This window comes from Notechis scutatus, chromosome 7 (genome assembly GCF_049901735.1).
Source record: "Notechis scutatus isolate UNSWTSFEM ecotype Mainland chromosome 7, rNotScu1.2, whole genome shotgun sequence".
In the NCBI taxonomy this organism is placed as follows: domain Eukaryota; kingdom Metazoa; phylum Chordata; class Lepidosauria; order Squamata; family Elapidae; genus Notechis; species Notechis scutatus.
In genome coordinates, this window is record NC_142015.1 from 14729773 (window position 1) to 14750474 (window position 20702).

Consider the following 20702-nt stretch of genomic DNA (forward strand, 5'->3'; position numbering starts at 1 on the left):
AGCATGTTTTATAGGCATGAAATGAAATTAAGCCCCTCCCCAAATTAAGGCCTATATTAAAACATGTGAAATGGAGGGGAATGGTGGGGGGCTTGCCGTTAGGAAGTACTTTGTTGCACACCCGGATATGGTGCTGCCTGCGTTGACCCCGATACGAAGTGCCCCACCAACGCCGAGGTCAACATTCAAGCCGTCGCTGCCCGCCCGCCCAAAGATGCAAGGGGGGGAAATTAAGTCACCCGAAAAAAGACAGCCTAGCCATTTTTGGGCTCAAAAAAAATAAGACCGGACTTATTATATGAGAAACACGGTAGGAAACACTACCATTTTACATATTGTAGATAAAAAGCCACTCAGATCTTCAATTGCATGTTTCTTGGAGATCCTTGGACATTTTGGGACTATTGGGTTTTTTATACAACTGAATCTTTTGTACTTGTAGTACAAGTGCTAAGAAGGCAGAAGACCCAAACTTACCAACCAAGAGGTGTCAAGATTAGCTCCAACCCAAATAGATGAATTTAACATGGACACCCTCCTCTTTGATTCCATAACTCACAATAGGACTGGCTCTTTTTTATTCCTCCTCCTAATTGTACTAATCTGTCAACAGTGGAACCTGCTCAGGTTATAATTCCAGTCAATCAGAATAGATCTGGAAGGGACCTTGGAGATCTTCTAGTCTAACTCCCTGTTCAAGTAGGAGACCCTATTTAATTGTTCTCACTGTTGAGAAGTTTCTCCTTAATTCCAGGTTGCACCTCTCCTTGATTAGTTTCCATTCATTGTTTCTTGTCTAGCTTTCTGGTGCTTTGGAGAATACAGGTAGTCCTCGACTTACAACACGATTGAGCCCAACATTTCTATTGCTGAGACACCTGTTAAATGAATTTTGCCCCATATTACAATCTTTCTTCTCACAGTTTTTAATTGAATCACTTCACTTGTTAATTTAGCAATATAATTGTTAAGTGAATCTAGCTTCTGCATTGACGTTGCTTGTCAGAAGCTGGCAAAATATGAGCCAGTTGTTGAGCATCTGAACTTTTATCATGTGACCATGGGGATGCTGCAGCCATTGTAAGTGTGAAAAATGCTCATTGTTTTTTTTTCCAGTGCTGTTGTAACTTCAAATGGTTACTAAATGAACTGTTGTAAGTCGAGGACTACCTGTATTGAAGGTAGATATGAGTAAACTGCAAAGCTATTTCAAGAGAAATGGGTGCTTCATTCTAGGAAATGCTCGCTTGATATTGCTAACTCCAGGTTGGTTGTGGAAACACCTTTCTCCCTTTTCATAAATATATGCCCACTGACCTTCCGCCTTTCAGAGAAGGATGCTGATGACCAACTACAGGTTGCTAAGCTTGGCAATTAATTGGCAGAGGCAGCTAAAAAAATAATATGGTTGCTATGTCCATTTGAATTAAGCCCTATTTCCATGGTAGCTCTTCCACATGACAGCTTTAATAGAATGGAGAGAGTTGATGTGCAGTGGAACTGCAAAAGAGTTTCGTCCATTACTATGGCAATGCAGTGTTAGTCTTGAGACTCATCCCCGGAAGTAGGCCTTGTGGACCGCAGAAATGACACAGCATCTCCAAGCACTAAAGTAAATAAATGTAATGTGTCCAGAAGAGTAACTTAATCAAGAGGACGTCCCAAGCCGGGTTACTCAGGAGGCAATTTTTCTCACTGTGAAACAGCTCACGACTTTGTCTTCACCAAAATGTTGATGGACAAAAGGGATCTTTGGGCAAGGGAGATATCTGCTCAACACCCCACAAAGTGACTTTGAGAGGAACAAAGTCAGAGAAATCCCCAGGCAAGGAGAAACCCAGAGACCAGAAAGTTCATCGCTTCAAACGTCGTTTTCCAAAGGAGATGAAGTAACATTTTGCCTGACATAAAGCCACCAGAGACAGTGGAATAACGTCAAGAGGCAGAACAAGGAAAGCTGCCTTCTTTGTTAAGGGCATACAAGGGTGTGGTGGGAAAAGAGACGCATTTGGCCTTGTTTATTTCTGGACCTTGGGCAGATTGATTTAACCACTGTCTCCTGGTCGGTGCTGAGAGTTGCCCCCATGCTGGATCACAGAAATAGGATGGATAGCTCCCAGAAGGAAAGGGTAAGGTCCTATCTTTGTTTTCTCATTCTGGGAAGTCCAGGGTGGGGCTGAGTTTTGCAATTTTGAAGGCCACTCACCAAAAATTAAGATATGGGGGCATTCTTTAAATGGAGGGGGATACAGTGCAAAGCTGTAACCAAATGCATCTAGGTTTATGTACCCCAGTGCAACAGTCTAAGGTTTGACGCAGCAAAGAAACAAGGGAGATTTTTGAGTCATTACAGGTAGTTCTCAACTTACAACCACAACTGAGACCAGAATTTCTGTTGCTAAGTAAGATGATTGTTAAGTGAATTGCACCTGATTTCACGATCTTTTTGCCATGATTGGTAAGTGAATTCCTGTGGTCATTAAATGAATCATGTGGTTGTTAAGTGAATCCAGCTTTTTCTGTGGATGTTGCTTGCCAGAAGCAGGCTGGGAAGGTCCCAAATGACAGTGGGATGCTGCACCTGTCGTAAATACATGCCAAATATCCGCAAATACCAAATATCCGAATTTTGATCATGTGACTATGGGGATGCTATGACGGTCATAAGTGGGAGGATCAGTCATAGGTTACTTTTTCTCAGTGCTGTTGTAACTCTGAACTGTTGCTAAATGAATGGATGTAAGTTGAGGATTACTTGTACCCCACTTGATTGCATCTGATACTATGAGCAAACCCTCAATGTGGATAGCAAATGAGGCAGATCAGTGGGATAGGAGAAAAATTCCATCCCTTTCAGTTGAAAGAATCGGGAAACTTTATCCTCTAAATTCATCTGGATAACTTATATAACAGCAAATTAGAGATACCTTTTCAAAGTAAGATACAGGCTACAGACTTGTCTTTCCAAATTTATTGAACTACTGATTGTTCTGAAGTTCAAATGGGCACCCCAAGAGCCCAAAGATTTTGTTAGCCTTGAGAATCCCCATTCTTTGATTTAAGAAGTTAGATTCCCCTTGAAGGTATTTTGCTGTTTTTCCCATTTTTTTCTACTGAGCTCCCTAAATTGGCTGCTTCCATTTTGACACATCCTAGTTGTCTTGCAATACAATCAGTTTATAAATGAGGCTGAACTATAGCGACATTTCTATATCAATCAAGCCTGAAAGTGAACCTATACACTATGTTCAAGCGACACCCAAGTATCCTTGTTCTCAAAAGATCCTGAGGAACCATCTGGGGATACTGCTGAAAAGTTGAATTGAGGTAACTAAAGCCTGTTTGTTCTTGGCCTCTGGTAACTATACATACAAGTGGTAACACCATATGAAGATGTACTTACATATAAGCCATAAGGGAGGGAATTGCCTAGTCTAGGAATAAGATTTCAGGAAACCAAAATTAGAAGCACGCCAGTCAGATATTTGCACTTTGCTCAATGTAATTTTAATGCCTGGACTTTAATATTTGCTGTATTTTTGAATTGATATAAACAGGTTCCCTGAATTTGCATGAAGTGGGTAACCTAATTAAGCATAGCAGGAGTTGCTGGGTTTTTGCATATGTGTCGTGTCCGTCGCAGGGAAGGAGACTCGGGAGCCAGTGACTTAGTTCAACTCTTTATTAAGTCCCGAGATCGGCTCGGGCTACAGAATAAAAGCGGCGGCTTTTATTCTCTGGCCGCGGCGGCCGAGGCCAATGGCACCGCTTTGAATCTCCCGCGATTAGTTTCCACCAATCGGGGGGATTCGCGGCGGGCCAATCAGTCGCGGCTCGCTCAGCCAATCAGGTTGTCGTGCGTTCTGACCAATCACAACGCGGCGCTTGCAAGTATGTTAATGGATCGTACAGAACACCCCTCCCCTCTTGGTATGGTCCTACGTAACGTAGTCCCGTAAGTAGGCGGGGCTCCGTACTTGCCTACTTGACCTGCGCAGGTTAGTTGCTGGTTGGCCTTCGGCCGGTTCGGTCGGGTTCTGTGTCGCTCTCTGCCTCGTCGATGGAACCGCCTGGAAGTGTGAGCCGGGCCTTTCGTTGCAGCTCCCTCCCGGTCTACCCGGGTTGGTTGAGCTGCTGTTGTCGCTGCTCCCGCTCGGTCTTTCCGGGCTGGTTGAGCTGGCCTGGCTGCTTCTCCCTGGTGAGGCTTCGAGCTGGGTGTCGGTTGGTAAGTATTCCTGGTTTCTTTCTGGTTGGGGTTGGTTCCCGGGGCCTTCCCTCCCCTCTTGGTTTGTGCTGGGGAGGTTCCCTTCTCTTTCTGGGTGTCTGTCTGTGCTTGTTTGCGTGTCGGTTGTGTTTCCCATGGTTATTCTTGATCTTATTTGATCGATGTGTCGTTTCCATTCTTGTCCGTCGGTTGTCCGTAGGCGGTACGAGCGGGGACCCGTTGCTGGGTTATCGTCGCCGGTATCCAGAGGGGGTCCCTCTCAGGTTTTTTGCGTATACCGTGTCGCCTGGTGTAAATGTTCGGTACCTGCTTGATGAATCGGTGGGTTTTTCAGGGTTGTATGTGGGGTGCAACCTATCCAGGGGGGACCTTAGTTTCCTCCCCATTAGGAGTTCTGCGGGGCTTTTGTTGGTCGTTGTGTTTGGGGTTATGTGCTGGATAAAAAGAAGTTTATTTATTTTTTCCTGCATGTTTCCAGTTTCGATTTTTTGAATTGTTTTTTTCGTGAATTGGACCATTCGTTCCACCCTACCATTCGCCGCCGGATGAGCCGGCGCTGTCAGGGCGTGCCGTATTCCCCGTTCCGCTAGGAATTTCTCGAATTCCAGAGCGGTGAACTGTGGTCCGTTATCTGACACGACCACGTCTGGGAGGCCGTGGGTTGAGAATAGTCTATTGAGTTCTCGGATGATAGGGGGCGTGCATAAGCGCACCAACGTGCCTACCGTCCCTGTCCTATTGTTTCTCTTATTCTTTTATTTTTCTTATATGTACCCATTTCATGTATTCACAACTATGTATACATTTATACTTATTATCTTGTAAACAATTGGCAAATCAAATAAATAAATAAAAATAAATAAATGATGGCCTCGGTGGTGGTAGTTTTCATGTCGCTTACCTCCAGCCAATTGGAGTAAGCGTCTACCGTTATGAGGAATGTATGTCCTTTTGTGGGTCCGGCGAAATCTATGTGTATCCTGGACCACGGTCCCCTGGGGGTTTCCCACTCCCGGATTGGGGCGGCGGGTGGGCATGGTCTGGATTCCTGGCATTGCTTGCAGCTAGCCACCCAGGCTTCAATTTGCTTGTCCATCCCTGGCCACCAAGCGTAGCTTCTGGCCAGGGCTTTTGACCTGACGATTCCCGGGTGCCCCTCATGTAACAAGTCCAAGAACCTTTTTTGTAATTTTTCTGGGATTATCAGCCCTGTCCCCCCATAATATACAACCCTTCTGCGTGGAAAGTTCCAATTGTTTGTTTTTAAAAGTCCTGAATGTCTCGTCGACGTCCTTTTCCGGCCAGCCCTTCTCCGCCCATTGTAATACCCGCGCCAGACGTTTGTCTTTATTGGTTTCGTGGGCAATGTCTGCGCGGTTAGGGGAGGTTGGGTATGGCCTCGATGCTCAAGGTGGATGTTGTGGGTGCTGGGTCGGCGTCCAGGTCGGGTAGTGGTGTGCGGCTCAAGGCGTCTGCATGTGTGATCGTTTTGCCGGGTCGGTGGATCAGCCGGTAACTGTAGGCGGCAAGAAACTCAGACCACCTTGTCATTCTTGGAGATAGAATGTTCGGGGTGGCCTTGTTCCCTGCCAGGATGCCCAACAATGGCTTGTGGTCCGTGATGATGGTGAATGTTCTGCCGTAGAGGTACTCATGAAATCTTTTGATGGCGGCGATGATTGCCAGGGCTTCCTTGTCGAGTTGGCTATAGTTCCTTTCCGGCTTCGACAAGGTTCTTGAGTAAAAGGCGATGGGTGCTTCGTTTCCGTTTGGGAGTGTGTGGCTGAGGATCGCCCGATCCCGAACGGTGATGCGTCGCCGACGTGACTGTCAGCGGGAGGGTCTCGTTGTATTGGATGAGGACGACATCCGATGTGAGTAGGTCCTTGGTTTGGTTGAAAGCAGTTTCCTCTCGTTTCCCCCAGGTCCAGGTGGCTGTTTTATCGAGCAGCCTATGCAACGGTTCCGCCGTGGTTGCCTTTTGGGGTAGGAAAACATTGTAGAAGTTAATCAGCCCAAGAAATGCCTGCAGTTCTGTTTTGTTCCTTGGTCTGGGGGCTTCTTTGATGGCTCTGATTTTTTTTTCGGTTGGGTGAATGCCGTGCCGGTCTAGGAGATATCCTAGGAACTCGACCCTCTCTGTATGCAGCTGGCATTTTTCTTTTTTGACTTTAAGCCCGGCCTCTTTGAATTTTGTTAGTACCTCCCTCAGGCGACCCTCCAGTTCTCTTTGGTTGGCTGCTGACACCAGTACGTCGTCGAAGTAGGGCACCACCCCCTTGATTCCTTGTAGGAGTCTTTCCATGAGGCTCTGGAAAATTCCTGGGGCTACGCTGACTCCGAACTGGAGTCTCTTACAGCGGAAAGCCCCCCGGTGGGTGACTATGGTCTGCGCCTCGGCGGTTTCTGCGTCGACCGGTAACTGTTGGTAAGCTTGTGCCAGGTCGAGCTTCACAAAAAACCTTGCCTCCCCAGTGAGTGTAGGAGGTGCTGCACTACTGGGACGAGGTAGGCGCTTTGTTGTAAGGCGCAATTTAGGGTGGCCTTATAGTCCCCACAGATTCTCACCGACCCATCGGGCTTGACTGGGGTGACTATGGGGGTCTCCCACCGGGCGTGATCAGTTGGCTCTAGGACCCCCTGTTTCATGAGCTTGTCTATCTGCTCATCGATCTTCGGCCGGAGTGCGAAAGGTACCCGCCGTGGTTTTAAACGTATCGGAGGAACGCTGGGGTCTAGATTGAAGGAAATAGGGGGCCCTCGGTACTTGCCTAGGGTGCCGTCGAACACTTCCTGGAAGTCCCTTGCGAGTTGCTCTTCCCAGTCTGCCTCTGCGATGCGGTCGATGCCCGTCACTTCGATTCCAAGCGGCGCGAACCACTGTAGTCCCAAAAGGCTGGGGCGGTCTCGGTCCATGACCGTCAGGGGAAGCTTTGCTGTGCGCCCTTTGAATGTCACTTTGAAGTGTCCTGTTCCGACTACCGGGATGCGGTTTCCTTGGTAGTCTTTAAGGATTAACTTCTGGCTTTCCAGCCCCCTCTTGTGGATTCCGGGCACCAGGCGCTTGATTTCCCGCCATGCAACCATGGAGAGGTAGGACCCGGAGTCCACCTCCATTTTGCATGGCTTGCCCTCGATGCCCACTTCCACGTATACCTTCCGGGCGTCTGCGCTTGATGAATGGCCGATGACGACCGTTTGGTGGGTCTCCTCTCCCCTCCGGTCCTTGCCGTCCCGTCGGCCCCGTCCGTCCCGGTTCCAACGACTCTCGGCTTGTCGATCCCTGGGCCTGGGGGGGGGTGCCGTCTCGTCTCCGGCCGCTGTTTTCTCGTCGTCGGGGGCTGTAGGCTTTCTTAAGGCGGCAGACTCGGGCGATGTGGCCTCTCTTATCGCAGTGTCGGCAGATCGCGTAGAAAGAACGGCACTCCGATCGAGGGTGGTCACCTCCGCACCCGGCGCATTGGGTCCCCGACTTACGACTCCGTCGATCGCGCCGGTCCCGTTCTGTCTGGAGTCGATGGATGTCCTCCTCTTCATCCGTGGTGTTGGAGGCGGAGTCGAGGTCGCCATGGTGGGTGGTGGTTTCCCGGTGGCTTGCTTCTGGACGCGTCTCAGTTGTCGTGCTCGCCTCGGAGGTCGTGGCTCGGTCCCCGGTGTTCTGTCTCCACATTCGAGCCGCCGATTTCCGGGTTGCCTCGGCGGCGGTGGCCTCGGCAAGGGCGTCTGCGAGGGAGATGTCTCCTCTTGCCATCAGCCGGCTTTGTAGGACCGGGTCTTTGAGCCTGAGGACGACGCGGTCTCGTAGTGCCTCATCCATGTCCGTGAAACCGCACAGGCCTCCTAGATTCCGTAGGTCTGCCACGAAGTCGCTGATGCTCTCACCCGACTTCTGGTCCCTCCGGTAGAAGTCATGCCGCCGGATGAGGGTGGGCACGGCGGGAGCATAGTGGCCTCGGAGCAACGGTTCGAGGTCAGCCCAGTCCATCGCCTCGGGTCTCGCAAGGGCTTTCGCCATTTTAAACACTGCGGGCCCGCAGTGTGTCAGGAAAACAGCCCTTTTTTTCTGCCCGTTTGCGTCCTTGAGGTTGCTACTCTCTAGGAACATCAGGAACCGATCAATGTACGATTCCCAGTCCTCAGTAGCTTGGTTAAAGGGTGCGGGCAGTGCGAGGCTGGCCATCTCGACGGTCTCGTTCCCTCAGGACCACGTGCTCGGTGGGGATCAGTTGCGGAATCCCATCCTCATCGCCAGTGTCGTGTCCGTTGCAGGGAAGGAGACTCGGGAGCCAGTGACTTAGTTCAACTCTTTATTAAGTCCCGAGATCGGCTCGGGCTACAGAATAAAAGCAGTGGCTTTTATTCTCTGGCCGCGGCCGCCGCGGCCAATGGCACCGCTTTGAATCTCCCGCGATTAGTTTCCACCAATTGCGGGGGATTCGCGGCGGGCCAATCAGTGCGGCTCGCTCAGCCAATCAGGTTGTCGTGCGTTCTGACCAATCACAACGCGGCGCTTGCAAGTATGTTAATGGATCGTACAGAACAATATGTGTGTTCCTTATTCTACCATAAGTTCCATTATGTCAGGACTCAGAAGGAATTTAGTGGATTTTTAAGGGATTTTGCTAGTATGCAGTCCATTTCCTTGATCCAGTAATAACTTAGGATGCGGTTGCACTAACACAGGAAGGATGGTGTAGATTTTCACTTAGGTCAGCAGAATATATAATGTTAACTCAGACCAATTTGCTCTTGAATTAGGTCACTGTGATATGACAAACATTTTTTAAAAAACCTTTTTATCTGAAGGCTCAAATGTTTAAAGAACGGTTGCGGGAATTGGGTATGTGTAACTTAATGAAAAGAAGGACTAGGAGTGACATGATAACAGTGTTCCAGTATCTGAGGAGCTGCCACAGAAAAGAGAGGGTGGGATCCAAAGCACCTGAAGGCAGGGCAAGAAACAATGGGTGGAAACTAATCAAGGAGAGATCCAACCTAGAACTAAGGAGGAGTTAGAACAATTAATCAGCTTGCCTCCAGAAGTTGTGGATGCTCCAATGCTGAGGGTTTTTAAGAAGAAATTGGACAACCTTTGATCTGAAATGATATAGAGTTTTCTGCCTAAGCAGAGGGTCGACTAGAACAGGAGTCTCCAACCTTGGCCACTTTTAAGACTTGTGGACTTCAACTCCCAGAATTCTTTGCTGGCTGAGGAATTCTGGGAGGAGTTCTGGGAATTCTGAGGAATTCTGGGAGTTGAAGTCCACAAGTCTTAAAGTGGCCAAGGTTGGAGACCCCTGGACTAGAAGACATCCAAGGTCCCTTTCAAATCTGCTATTCTGTTATTCTGTTCTTTAAAGGAGATGTTGGAGAAGTTATTTTTCCTCTGTGTAGAACGTTTCTTTTCCTCATGGAATAAATGTTCCGGCATTGCAGAAATAAGTATAAAACTGACAAGCACCTTAAAAGAGGAGTTCTACCTTCTCTCCAGCAAGATAGAAAAGCCTTTCCTATAATGAGGTGTCCTGCTACCACTTGCAGAAACTGTCTTTCTCATGTAGTTTCATCACAAGCTTTCTCATAGATTATTGTTTCTCAGACTTGCCATGAATCAACTGGCAGCAGTTTTATAGCAGGTTTTATAGCAGGTTTTGCCAAAACAGGGACGCTATCACTTTACCTTGTCAGTCAACAAAATCCAACGTAGCTGAAGGACATCGCATTAGGAAAAGTTATTTTAGAGGAAATGACTCATGAGACTTTGCACCCTTCTTGCAGAGGCTGCAAACTCTCTGCAAGGGGAACTTCTGCTTAATCCTTTTCCAAATTCAAAGTTTTTGGCAGAGCCAGTACATGTTCTAGAATGTCCACACATCAGCTGGATTCTCTGCTTTTTCATGGAATTATATTGGTGACAAAACAGATATAGATATGATATCCATCCTCTGGGGAGAAGTAATTTGTTGGGTTGAGACACAAATTTATGAAAATATGAACATCATAAACTACTAAGGCTACCACCTAAAGAACACATATTTGGAGATAAGGCTGGTGGAGTACAATGGAACTTATTTTTGAGTGGATGTATGTAGGTCTGCATCATAAGTTTTTATGAACTGGATGACCATCTTATAAACGTATAACAAATCCTACTCCTTTAAAAATAAGATTTTGTTTTTTAACCCATCAATAGTAAATTCCCACAGATTGGGTATGGAGTATATTGGCATAATTAACGGTAAAGGTAAAGGTTCCCCTTGCACATACATGCTAGTCATTTCTGGCTCTAGGGGGCAGTGCTCATCTCCGTTACAAAGCCGAAGAGCCAGCGCTGTCCCAAGACATCTCCGTGGTCATGTGGCTGGCATGACTAAATGCCAAAGGCGCTTGGAACGCTATTACCTTCCCACCAAAGGGGTCCCTATTTTTCTACTTGCATTTTTACATGCTTTCAAACTGCTAGGTTGGCAGAAGCTGGGACAAGTAACAGGAGCTCACTCTGTTATGTGGCGCTAGGGATTCAAACCACCGAACTGCCGACCTTTTGATCAACAAGCCACTTGTCTTAGCCACTGAGCCATCGCATCCCTCACTTTCATAATTAGACAGTGCTAATTTTTAATTTGCAAGTAATGTGCAAGAGGATTATTGTTGACAATGAAGGAGGAATTAAGTTGTGGTGTGATGGTAGGTTTGTTCCATATAACTCACATCAGCAGAGGGTGCTGCTCTACTATCCCACATCTCCAATTTCCATTTCGTAAGGGACCAACAGTCTAATCAAAGAACTACCAAGAAGAAAACAACGCTCCCATCACTTCTCACAGGCAAGTTACTTGTATATAAACAGAGCACAAACCCCACTCCATTCTAGCACTGATGATGTTACTTATTTGGGTGATGAAATGTCTGCAAGCAAACAACCAAACTCAGAAAGCATTAAGGACCTCACAGTTCAACCCTGAGCTACAAATATTATTTTCTATTATTTTGCCTTTTCTACAATATTTCTGCATTAAACAGAGAGGTTTTCCTTGGGGTAAGAGCAGAGGTGGTATTCAGCAGGTTCTGACCAGTTCTGGAGAATCGGTAGCTGAAATTTTGAGTAGTTCGGAGAACCAGCAAATACCGCCTCTGACTGGCCCCACCCCCATCTATTCTCTGCCTCCCGACTCCCAGCTGATTGGCTGGGTCTTCTTTCTTTGCCCTGAATAGGAGAACAGAGCTGGAAAGCAGGTTAGTAGGGTGGAGTGGGAATGGGATTTTGCAGTAACCTTCCCCCTGGAGTGGGGTGGGAATGGAGATTTTACAGTATCCTTCTCCTGCCAAGCCATGCCACTCCCACCAAGCCACGCCCACAGAACCGGTAGTAAAAAAAATTGAATCCCACCACTGGGTAAGAGACACTCCTAAAATTTACCATCCAAATTAATACTAGGAATCTATTTGTCTTTGGCTACTTCCCGTAAAAGCATTTTATAAATCACAACATCTTCTGTGATTTCTCATGCAATTTCCTCTTATCAATATTGTCTGAGCAAATACTGCTTACCAAGTGCAAGATTTCCAGTCAGGAAAATTAGATTCTGTGTTTTACATTCTGATGAGTCTTCCTGCTTCAGCTCAGACAGTCTGGATATTTCTGAACAAACAAAATAAACCCAAGACACAACTTCAAAGCATACAACAATGGCTTGCATTCCACAGGTGAGTGCCAGATCACCTAAAAAAACATATACCGTACATGCCACTGGGTAATGCAGGATTTGTAGTTCACAGAGTTCTCAAATATGCATCACTATGTTCATGTTGTTAGTTCAACACTTTCTAGGTACTGACATCAGCTGTTGCATTATATTGCTAAACTAATAGTTAAGTGGAACAGGCCAGGCCTTTGGTCATTACATGATCTTCTAAATATTAACTCTATGTCAGGAATAACCATTCAACAAAGGAAGAGAAATGTCAAACAAACAAAAAACACCCTCTTTGGATCCCATACAAGGAATAGGAAATTCTAAGTTTGTACATTGTTCGTTCCATTGCATAATACAGATGACTGATTTCTTCCACAACCTTTCCCAAGTTAATTTTAACATGAATTTGGGCCAGGTTTGTGCATGGAGAGAGAAATAAACTAGAAAATACTTTTTGTATAAATCAGCAACTGGGAAACAAGATTGTTTATTGAAAAAGATTACAAAGAAAGAAGGAACCTACATTCACATGACCCATGAATGTGCCCCAAATCATGATTTATAAATATTGGAAGCTGGATCAAGATAAACTGGGGGAGGGAGAGATATTATGGGCAGCATAGATTAATATCTAATATGAGCCTATCTGACAACAACCATAACATATGGAAGATTGTGATTAGAATGTAAGAGAAAGAAATGGATATAGAAATGAAATTGAAGATAAATAGAGATGTTAAGTGAAATGAAGAGAAAGGGGAATATGTAAAGGTCAGAATGAAAGTGGTTGGGGTGTTTTTTTTGGAGCAGTTGATGCAGAGAAGTGAAATGAAAAGTTCAGTTGGGAATGAAAGGGTTAAAATGATTGTTGTGGTTCACCGGCAGCCTATGCAGATGGCAGTGGAATCGGACAGTGGGGAAGAACGGGGACCAGTCCGGGAGTCTGGAGAGGAATCGGATGAGGGTCCTGCGTCCAATGCAGAGATGGGGCCAGGACCATCTGGGAGTGGTGTGTTGATTCCGGAGCTTCCAGAGTCTGGCAGCTGTGAGGCAGAGGAACAAGGGGAGCCTCTTCCCAGTGCACATGTGCACAGAGCTGCTAGAAGGCAAGAGCAGCTGAGACAAAGTATTACGCCTTGAATTACGCCGTCTTCGGTCTGATTTAAGTATGGTATATAAAATCATACATTGCAATGTCCTACCTGTCAATGAATACTTCAGCTTCAGCCATAACAACACAAGAGCAAACTATAGATACAAACTCAAGGTTAATCACACCAAAATTGATTGCAGGAAATATGACTTCAGCAACAGAGTGGTCAATGTCTGGAATACTCTACCCGACTCTGTGGTTTCTTCCCCAAACCCCAAAAACTTTAACCTTAGACTCTCTACTATTGACCTCACCCCTTTCCTAAGAGGTCTCTAGGGGGCGTGCATAAGCACACCAACGTGCCTACCGTCCCTGTCCTATTGTTTCTTTTATTTTTCTTTTATTTTTCTTATATGTACCCATTTCATGTATTCATAACTATGTATACACTTATACTTATTATCTTGTAAAAAATTGACAAATCAAATAAATAAATAAATAAATAAAATAAAGTAGGCGACTCGGGAGTAAGGCTTGGAGGTGATTGCCTCTCCCATAAGGTATAAAGGACAGGCAAAGGTAAAAAAAAACCTTTGTAGGAAGCAAAGTCGTTCATTTTGTCAGATTAAAATTAAAGCTCTGTGTGGACTTTGTACTTTGGTTGGTTTTTTTACAGTACATTTGGCACTTTAGTTGTTGGCAGCAATTCAAAGGAGAGAAAGGTGGGTGCTTATCTCGAGGGACTGTTTGGGACTCATTATAGGCCGGGAATGAATATTGAAATAAAACAATTGTTTTAACTAAGCGCGTGCTTAATTATGATCTCAGGAAGCCTTGGTCAGAACAATGATTGTCAGAAAGTTTGAACTGGTATCACTGAGATTACTGGAATTCATAGAAGATTGATAGCTGCATAGTATGCTTTAGTGAATGGTGATAAGAAAAGAACTAGATATGAGTTTCAGGAAAACTTCTGCAAGGTTCTGAATGAATGAAATTCAGAGGAAAATGTTACTCTGTTAGATCACATAAATGGAGAAACAGGAAAGAGACAAGAGAATAAAGAATAAGTACTTTTGCCATCTGTAGACTCAAGAATGAAGGAAGGAATGCCAATTGTTTGGTGGCGATCTATTTAGAAGAAAGTCTGTTTATTTTGAATCATAATTTAAGTATTTTTAAGTCTCCTGAAGTTGTCATAGCAACTGTTCTGCAAAGAAGTCTAACTGGGTGTTCTTTCGCTTTTATTCTTATTCTCCATTTGAAAATGTTCGTTTCCAATAACAATTTTATTCTTGCTTAACCTCTGAGCAAACACAATCACCTTTTGGCTTACCTCACAAGGTTGATTGCAGGCAATCATTATGTTTACACTTGTTAATATAACCAGGGCCCTAGGAAAAGGACATTTCTATTTCTGGGCTTAATATTAATGCTAGCTTAATTATCTGATGATATGCATAGATACACCAAACCTTAAATTCAGATTAATAAAATATAGTGTTAAAATACTGTAGTATGCTATGCCCACAATTACTTTTTTGTGGCTTAATGAATTGATGCCAACCTTGGGGACTTTAAGATCTGTCAACTTTCAACTCCTAGAATTCTCCAGCCAGCATGGGGAAGTTAAAGTTGCCAAAATTGGACACCCCTGGTTTAACGTACAAGACTGGTTCCATTAACAACAAAGGAGATGACATGAAACCTGGTTCCTTGAGGTACCATCTGCCTTCCCATAACATTTGCCTGGCAGTTTTGACCCTGCAGGGCTGGCAGCCTCAGGTTCCTTCATTTGTACTATTCATGTCTGAATGACATTGAACCTCAAAGTATACCTTCTCACTGGCAAGGTTCCTCCTGACACCTCTTCCCTTCCCTTCCCTCCCTTTCTTTCTTCTTGTTAGCCTCTACTCTGAATTTGTTTAGAAGAGTTGTGAGGACCTGGTCCTTCACCCAGGTTTTTAGTGAGGGAGAGTGAGAACCCTGCTTTATTATGCTTGCTGTCTTTTTTTCTTCATTTTTAAAAATGTTTTATTATAATTTATTTGATTATTATGAGCCACCCTGTGTCTGTTCCTCAAGAAGAAGCAAATGGGAGAAAGATTCAGTTGATAAATGAGTCCATCCATCCTATTACTTTGCATGTACTCTATTTGCATGACCTAAGTTGACCTAAGTTCCCGTCATAAATTTCTTTTCCAATAGCAAGTATTGATTAAATGAATAGATAAATTAATTAATAGTATGGTAAGACTGGATGAGCCTGGGTGATGTCCCTATTCCCTTTTTGGCATTTCCTTGACTATTTACCAGAAGAAACCAGTCACAGAAAGAATGATGATGAAAGAGAAGCTGGTGATCTGCAAATAACTGGAATGAAACTGATCCAAGTGAAAATCCATTAACACATAAAGTCTCACAGGTGGTTGATTTCTCTCCAACCCAGCTACGCAACCTGGAGAGAGAGGGAGAGAGAGGATTGCCCATTGCAACCTTCTGCCATAGTCCAGGAAAGGGTTGGCTCATTAGCTTAAAAAAATATGTGCAAGCCACACGTGAGCATTCAAATAATGGGTTTGCCTCAGGAAGCAAGTGTTACACATTGTGGGAAGTTTATAGGGGACTTACAGAAAATACCAAATTACTGTGTGTTCCACATCTGCAGAAGTACAAATAAAATCAAAATGAACTTAAATGTTTGAGAATAGTTACAAGACAAACATCTTTATAAACCATGTAGAACTAGACCTTCAGCATGTTTCACGATATATGAAACACAGGAAAACATCATCTAGAATTAATAGACACACTGACTCCTCTTTTTAAGCTTTGTCTTTGTATTTACAAAACAATTTGCCCAATTACCTGTATTCTTTCACCATGGCATCTGCAGTGGCTGAAAATTGTAAATGTAGCAGGTTTCCTGACATGTTCTACTCTGAGTAATAAATAAAAAGGAATGATGACAGAATGTGTACATGAAGGCTCTAGATCAGGGGTGGGCAAACTTTTTGGTTCGGGGGCCGCATTGACTTTTACAATTTGACAGACGGGCCGGGTCAGCACAAGATTTTTGGGAATCGCCCCCCACCCTTCCCCCCTTCTCCTCCTTCCCTCCCTTGGAGGCCCCTGAGTCAGGAGTTGCTACCGCTGGCGCGACTCATGCGCTCCAGTCCCGCGTTGCCTCGGGAAGGAAAGGCAAAAGGAAGAGCCGCGGCGGTGCTTTGCAACGGGAGCAGCGGCACCGGAGGCTCAGGCTCAGCGGCTCCTGGTTTTGCCTTTTCCTTCCCAAGGCAACGCGGACTGGAGCCATGCGGAGCTGCACCGGCGGTAGCAACTCCTGACAGCCCCAGCCGGACACCTGAGCGGAGCCCGGGCGAAACTGCCTGTTGCTGCTGCCGGAGCACCGCCGGGTCGCCTCCTCCAAGCAGCCTGTGGCTCGGGGCCAGGCGCGAGCGCCCACGAGTTAAAACGAAGCGGAAAGTTGCTGGGAAGTTGCTCGGGTGCTGGGAGCAGGCTTTTAAAGTGCCGCCCGAGCAGGACCGCTGAGCCGGGAACGGGGCACCAAGGCAGGGCAAGGGTCCACCAGCAGCGGCCTAGCTTTAGGTGGCTCCAAGCAGCCCGCCCCCCGCCCGCGGGTGGAACCCTTCCCACTCCTCGGCGGGAAGACGCTCCAGCCTGCAAGCTTTGCCTTTGCAAAATTTAAGCCTGGAAGCCCCGGAAAAAAAGGGGGATCGGCAGGGACTCACCTTCGAGAGGTCGCACTCAAGGTGATTTGAACTCCCAGCCGAGGCTTTTGCAAATTTATTTTCTTTCCTACCCCTAGATCGCTCCGCACTGTTTTGCAGCTTTGGGGGCCACGTGGCACAGGGCAATACGCCACGCCCAGCAATTTTTTTTTCAGGGCGGGCGGATTGGACAGACCAATGGCAGCAATTTTTTTCGGGGCGGGCCGCATTGGACAGACCAACGGGCCGGATGTGGCCCGGGCCGTAGTTTGCCCACCCCTGCTCTAGATGCAGAAACAAATCAGTAGTGTAACAATTTTAGGAAGAAGACAAATGGGCACTAAAAAGAAATGATAGTGTTGTGCAAGTCTTTGCAATTCTCTTTTTCACATAAGACACTCAGCAAACTTACCACTGCTTAATTCTGTAGCTACTGAATTCAGTATCGTCTTGTCCTTTCCATCCTCCTGTTAAGAAGGATGTGTTCCATTAGAGGTTGTCAATAAAGGAAAATATTGCTTAGCTTCAGTCTCAAATAACCAATTGTGAGATACTTGCTTTTCAGCAGCACTCGGAGGAAATTGTACTAGCAAGAGGCCAAGAGAGCAAGCAGAGAAAGGAAAAAGCATATCAGCAAGGCACTTTTCCCCGTTTGCTTAATCCTCCCTGCCACTGCCTTTCTTCATGATTCCTGTCTTATCGGTGCTGCTGGAAAAGGAATTACACCACTGCCAAATGAATGCTATTGAAGCAGTGGTAGGATTCAAAAAAATTTATTACTGGTTCTGTGGGCATGGCTTGGTGGGTGTGGCTTGGCTTGGTGGGTGTGGCTTGGCTTGGTGGTCATGGCTTGGTGGGCGTGGCAGGGGAAGGATACTGCAAAATCCCATTCCCTCTGCACCCCACTAACCTGCTTTCCAGCTCCGTTCTCCTATGCAGGGCAACCAAAGAAAACCCAGCCAATCAGCTGGGGCATAATGGGAGGCAGAGAAGAGGTGGGGGCGGGGCCAACCAGAGGTGGGATTTGCCTGTTCTCCAAACTACTCAATATTTCTGCTACCAGTTCTCCAGAACTGGTCAGAACCTGCTGAATTCCACCTCTGTATTGAAGGATTATCTTAGACAAGTATCTTGAGGGAATGAATTTCATCAGCACAAGAATAGAAAGTGCTAAGAACAACAGAGTGTCCAATCATGAATACAGGTAGTCCTCGACTTACGACCACAATTGAACCCAAAATTTATGTTGTTAATGGAGATATGAACTTTGCCCCAATTTATGACCTTTCTTGCTACAGTTGTTAAGTGAATCACTGAAGTCATTAAGTTAGTAACACGGTCATTAAGTGAATCTGAATTCCCCATTGACTTTGCTTGTCAGAAGCTCACGAAAGGGGAATCACATGATACGGGACACTGCAACGGTCATAAATATGAACCAGTTACCAAGCATCTGAATTTTGATCATGTGACCATGGGGATGTCACTTTTTTCAATGCTGTTGTAACTTTGAATGGTCACTAACAAACAGTCGTAAGTCCAGAAATACCTGTACATGATACGGATGTCATCATGCTGTGATCTGTAAATGTTTAAAATGATATATGGGAGAAGATTTGAAACAAACAAAATGTGCAGCAGTATTTTGGAAAGAAGCAGACAGGTATGAGGAGAATTGTTCTGAGGTACATTAGAAAGAACTTCGGTAATCCAGGGGCAACCACACCTTTCATACAGAAAAGGTTAACTTGAAAAGATTTGGAACAATGTATTGATAGACGGTGTGTATGTAGTTCTCCCTCCTTCTCTTTTTCCCTTCTCAGCAACCCTGTGAGGTAGGCCGCGTTGAAAGAGACTGACTGGCTCAAGTGATCAGTGAGCTCCCATGACTGAAGTCACTGTATACTCTTATGTAATTTATTTTACACTGCCATGCAATATAAATGAGAACATATTTATTTATTTGCCCAGAGTCACTTAGGTGAGACACACAGGTAAATACAGAAAATTAATAAAATAAATTAATTGGTAATAGATAAAACTGCAAGATTGGGATTGACTGATTGATTATGTACCATCCAGTCTTTTTCAGCTCCTAGCAAACACATAAGGTACAGGTAGTCCTCAACTTACAAGAGTTCATTGAGTGACAGAAGTTACAATGGCAGTGAAAAAAGTAACTTAGGATCATTTTTCACACTTACGATCCTTGCAGCATCCCTGTGGTTCCGTGATCAAAATTCAGAGAATCAGCAGCTGACTCATACTGTATTTATTGATGGTCCCAGGGTCATGTGATCCCCTCGTGCGACTTTCTGATAAGCAAAGTCAATGGGGAAACCAGATTCACTTAACAACCGTGTGACCAACTTAACATCTGCAGTGATTCACTTAATAACTCTGGCAAGAAAGGTCACAAAACTCACTTAACAAATGTCTCACTTAGCAACAGAAATTTAGGGCTCAGTTGTGGTTGTAAGTCAAGAAGTACTTGTAGTCCTTTCCACGCTGAACTATTCCTAACCTGGTCTTCCAACACGATCACTTCATGCAACTGTATATACAAATAAGCAATATATTCTGCATTTCTAAATCTTATATAGTAATGTTCAGATTTCATTGACAAAGGAAATTCAGTTTAATTTCAATTGATTCATTTTTTCCCCTTCAAACAGTTGTCTGCTTTTCCAAGTCTAAAACCAATTGTTGCTTAATGCCAATGACTAAGATCTCATAAGGAGCTAAATTGTGCCTGGTTAGAAATCAAAATACAGGGTGTGGTTTGAAGGGAGATTATAACATAAGTTAAGGTGACTTTCAAGGTTGGAGGTCTCCTTTGGTCTCCTGTTTTTTCTCTTATCTATTTGAACAGCACATGTAATTTAGAATGACTCTTTTTCATCAGGTAAATATTTTAGTGCAGCATCCAGGTTTCTAGTCAACCATTAACTCCAAGACCTAGTTTCTCATCCAAACAATAAATTATCTTCTAGCTTGAACCCTTCAGACAGTAATTCATAATCCTTTTTTGTGGTTAGAACCTTTACATAGGCAACTAGCGCACTAGGACAGGAATAATAGATTTGGAAGAGACCTTGGAGGTCTTCTAGTCTCAATATTTCCAGTGTTGGAGCATCCACAACTTCTGGAGGCAAGTTGATCGACTGATTGTTCTAACTGTCAGGAAATTCCTCCTTAGTTCTTGACTGACATCTTTTTTTCCCTAATTATGGATCTATTTTATGATCAGCATTCCCACTATTACTGAAGTTCGAAGTATGAGTTCGGTTGTTCAAAAAGCACTACTCAAGTTCCTCAAATGTTAGGTCTAGTTGGCACTTAGACAGCAGCTCTCATGCGACAATGGGAAGTTGAAAAAAATACCTTGGCCGAAGGCATTGGTTATCTCCTAAGGTCCTTGGCTATGGAAAAAGGCCTAGGATATGTTAAGGTCTGACTGTTCCCATACAAATTGAGCCGTACTGGAAATATTTTTAAAGAGTCCTGTCTCAGGTCGTTTCCTGTTGTAGAGGGAGAGAGGTAACCGTTGAATCATGCAAATATCCCTCCCCTGCTAACTCATTGGGCTTCTTCTCTGTTGACATTGAGACAACAGGCAAAAACTGTGGTTTTCCAGCCAGTTTTGGGAACCTTGAGTTTCAGATAACATTTCATTAATGATCTGATTCAGTCTAGGAGTTTGTTCCTAGATAATGTATCTTTTTTCCTACTATTTTTTTCAATTGCTAAAGAAGTACATAAAATTGGGAGAACATTGTAACCCAACACTTACAAAAGCCCCATAATGTTAGATAGAAGTCTTATCTAACACATGATATGACTTTTTTCCCTCTATCTCCATGTATGAACATTTATTTTTTATGCAATATTTTTGGTTTATTCATGGATTTGACGTATGTGGATTTTAAATTTGACAAAGGAAATTCGGTTAAATT

At 44.8% G+C, this 20702-nt stretch overlaps 1 protein-coding gene across 1 annotated transcript in view; it reads left to right on the forward strand.

Annotated features, from left to right (window-relative positions):
• Positions 1–2000: 2000 nt before the first annotated feature.
• The window catches only part of GCK (glucokinase), a 40347-nt gene continuing 21645 nt past the window's right edge, over positions 2001–20702 (forward strand). Inside the window, exon 1 of the mRNA XM_087969989.1 lies at positions 2001–2129. Coding sequence (XP_087826115.1) covers positions 2085–2129 — 45 coding nt within the window. The 5' untranslated portion in view covers positions 2001–2084. The remainder of the gene's footprint in view (positions 2130–20702) is intronic.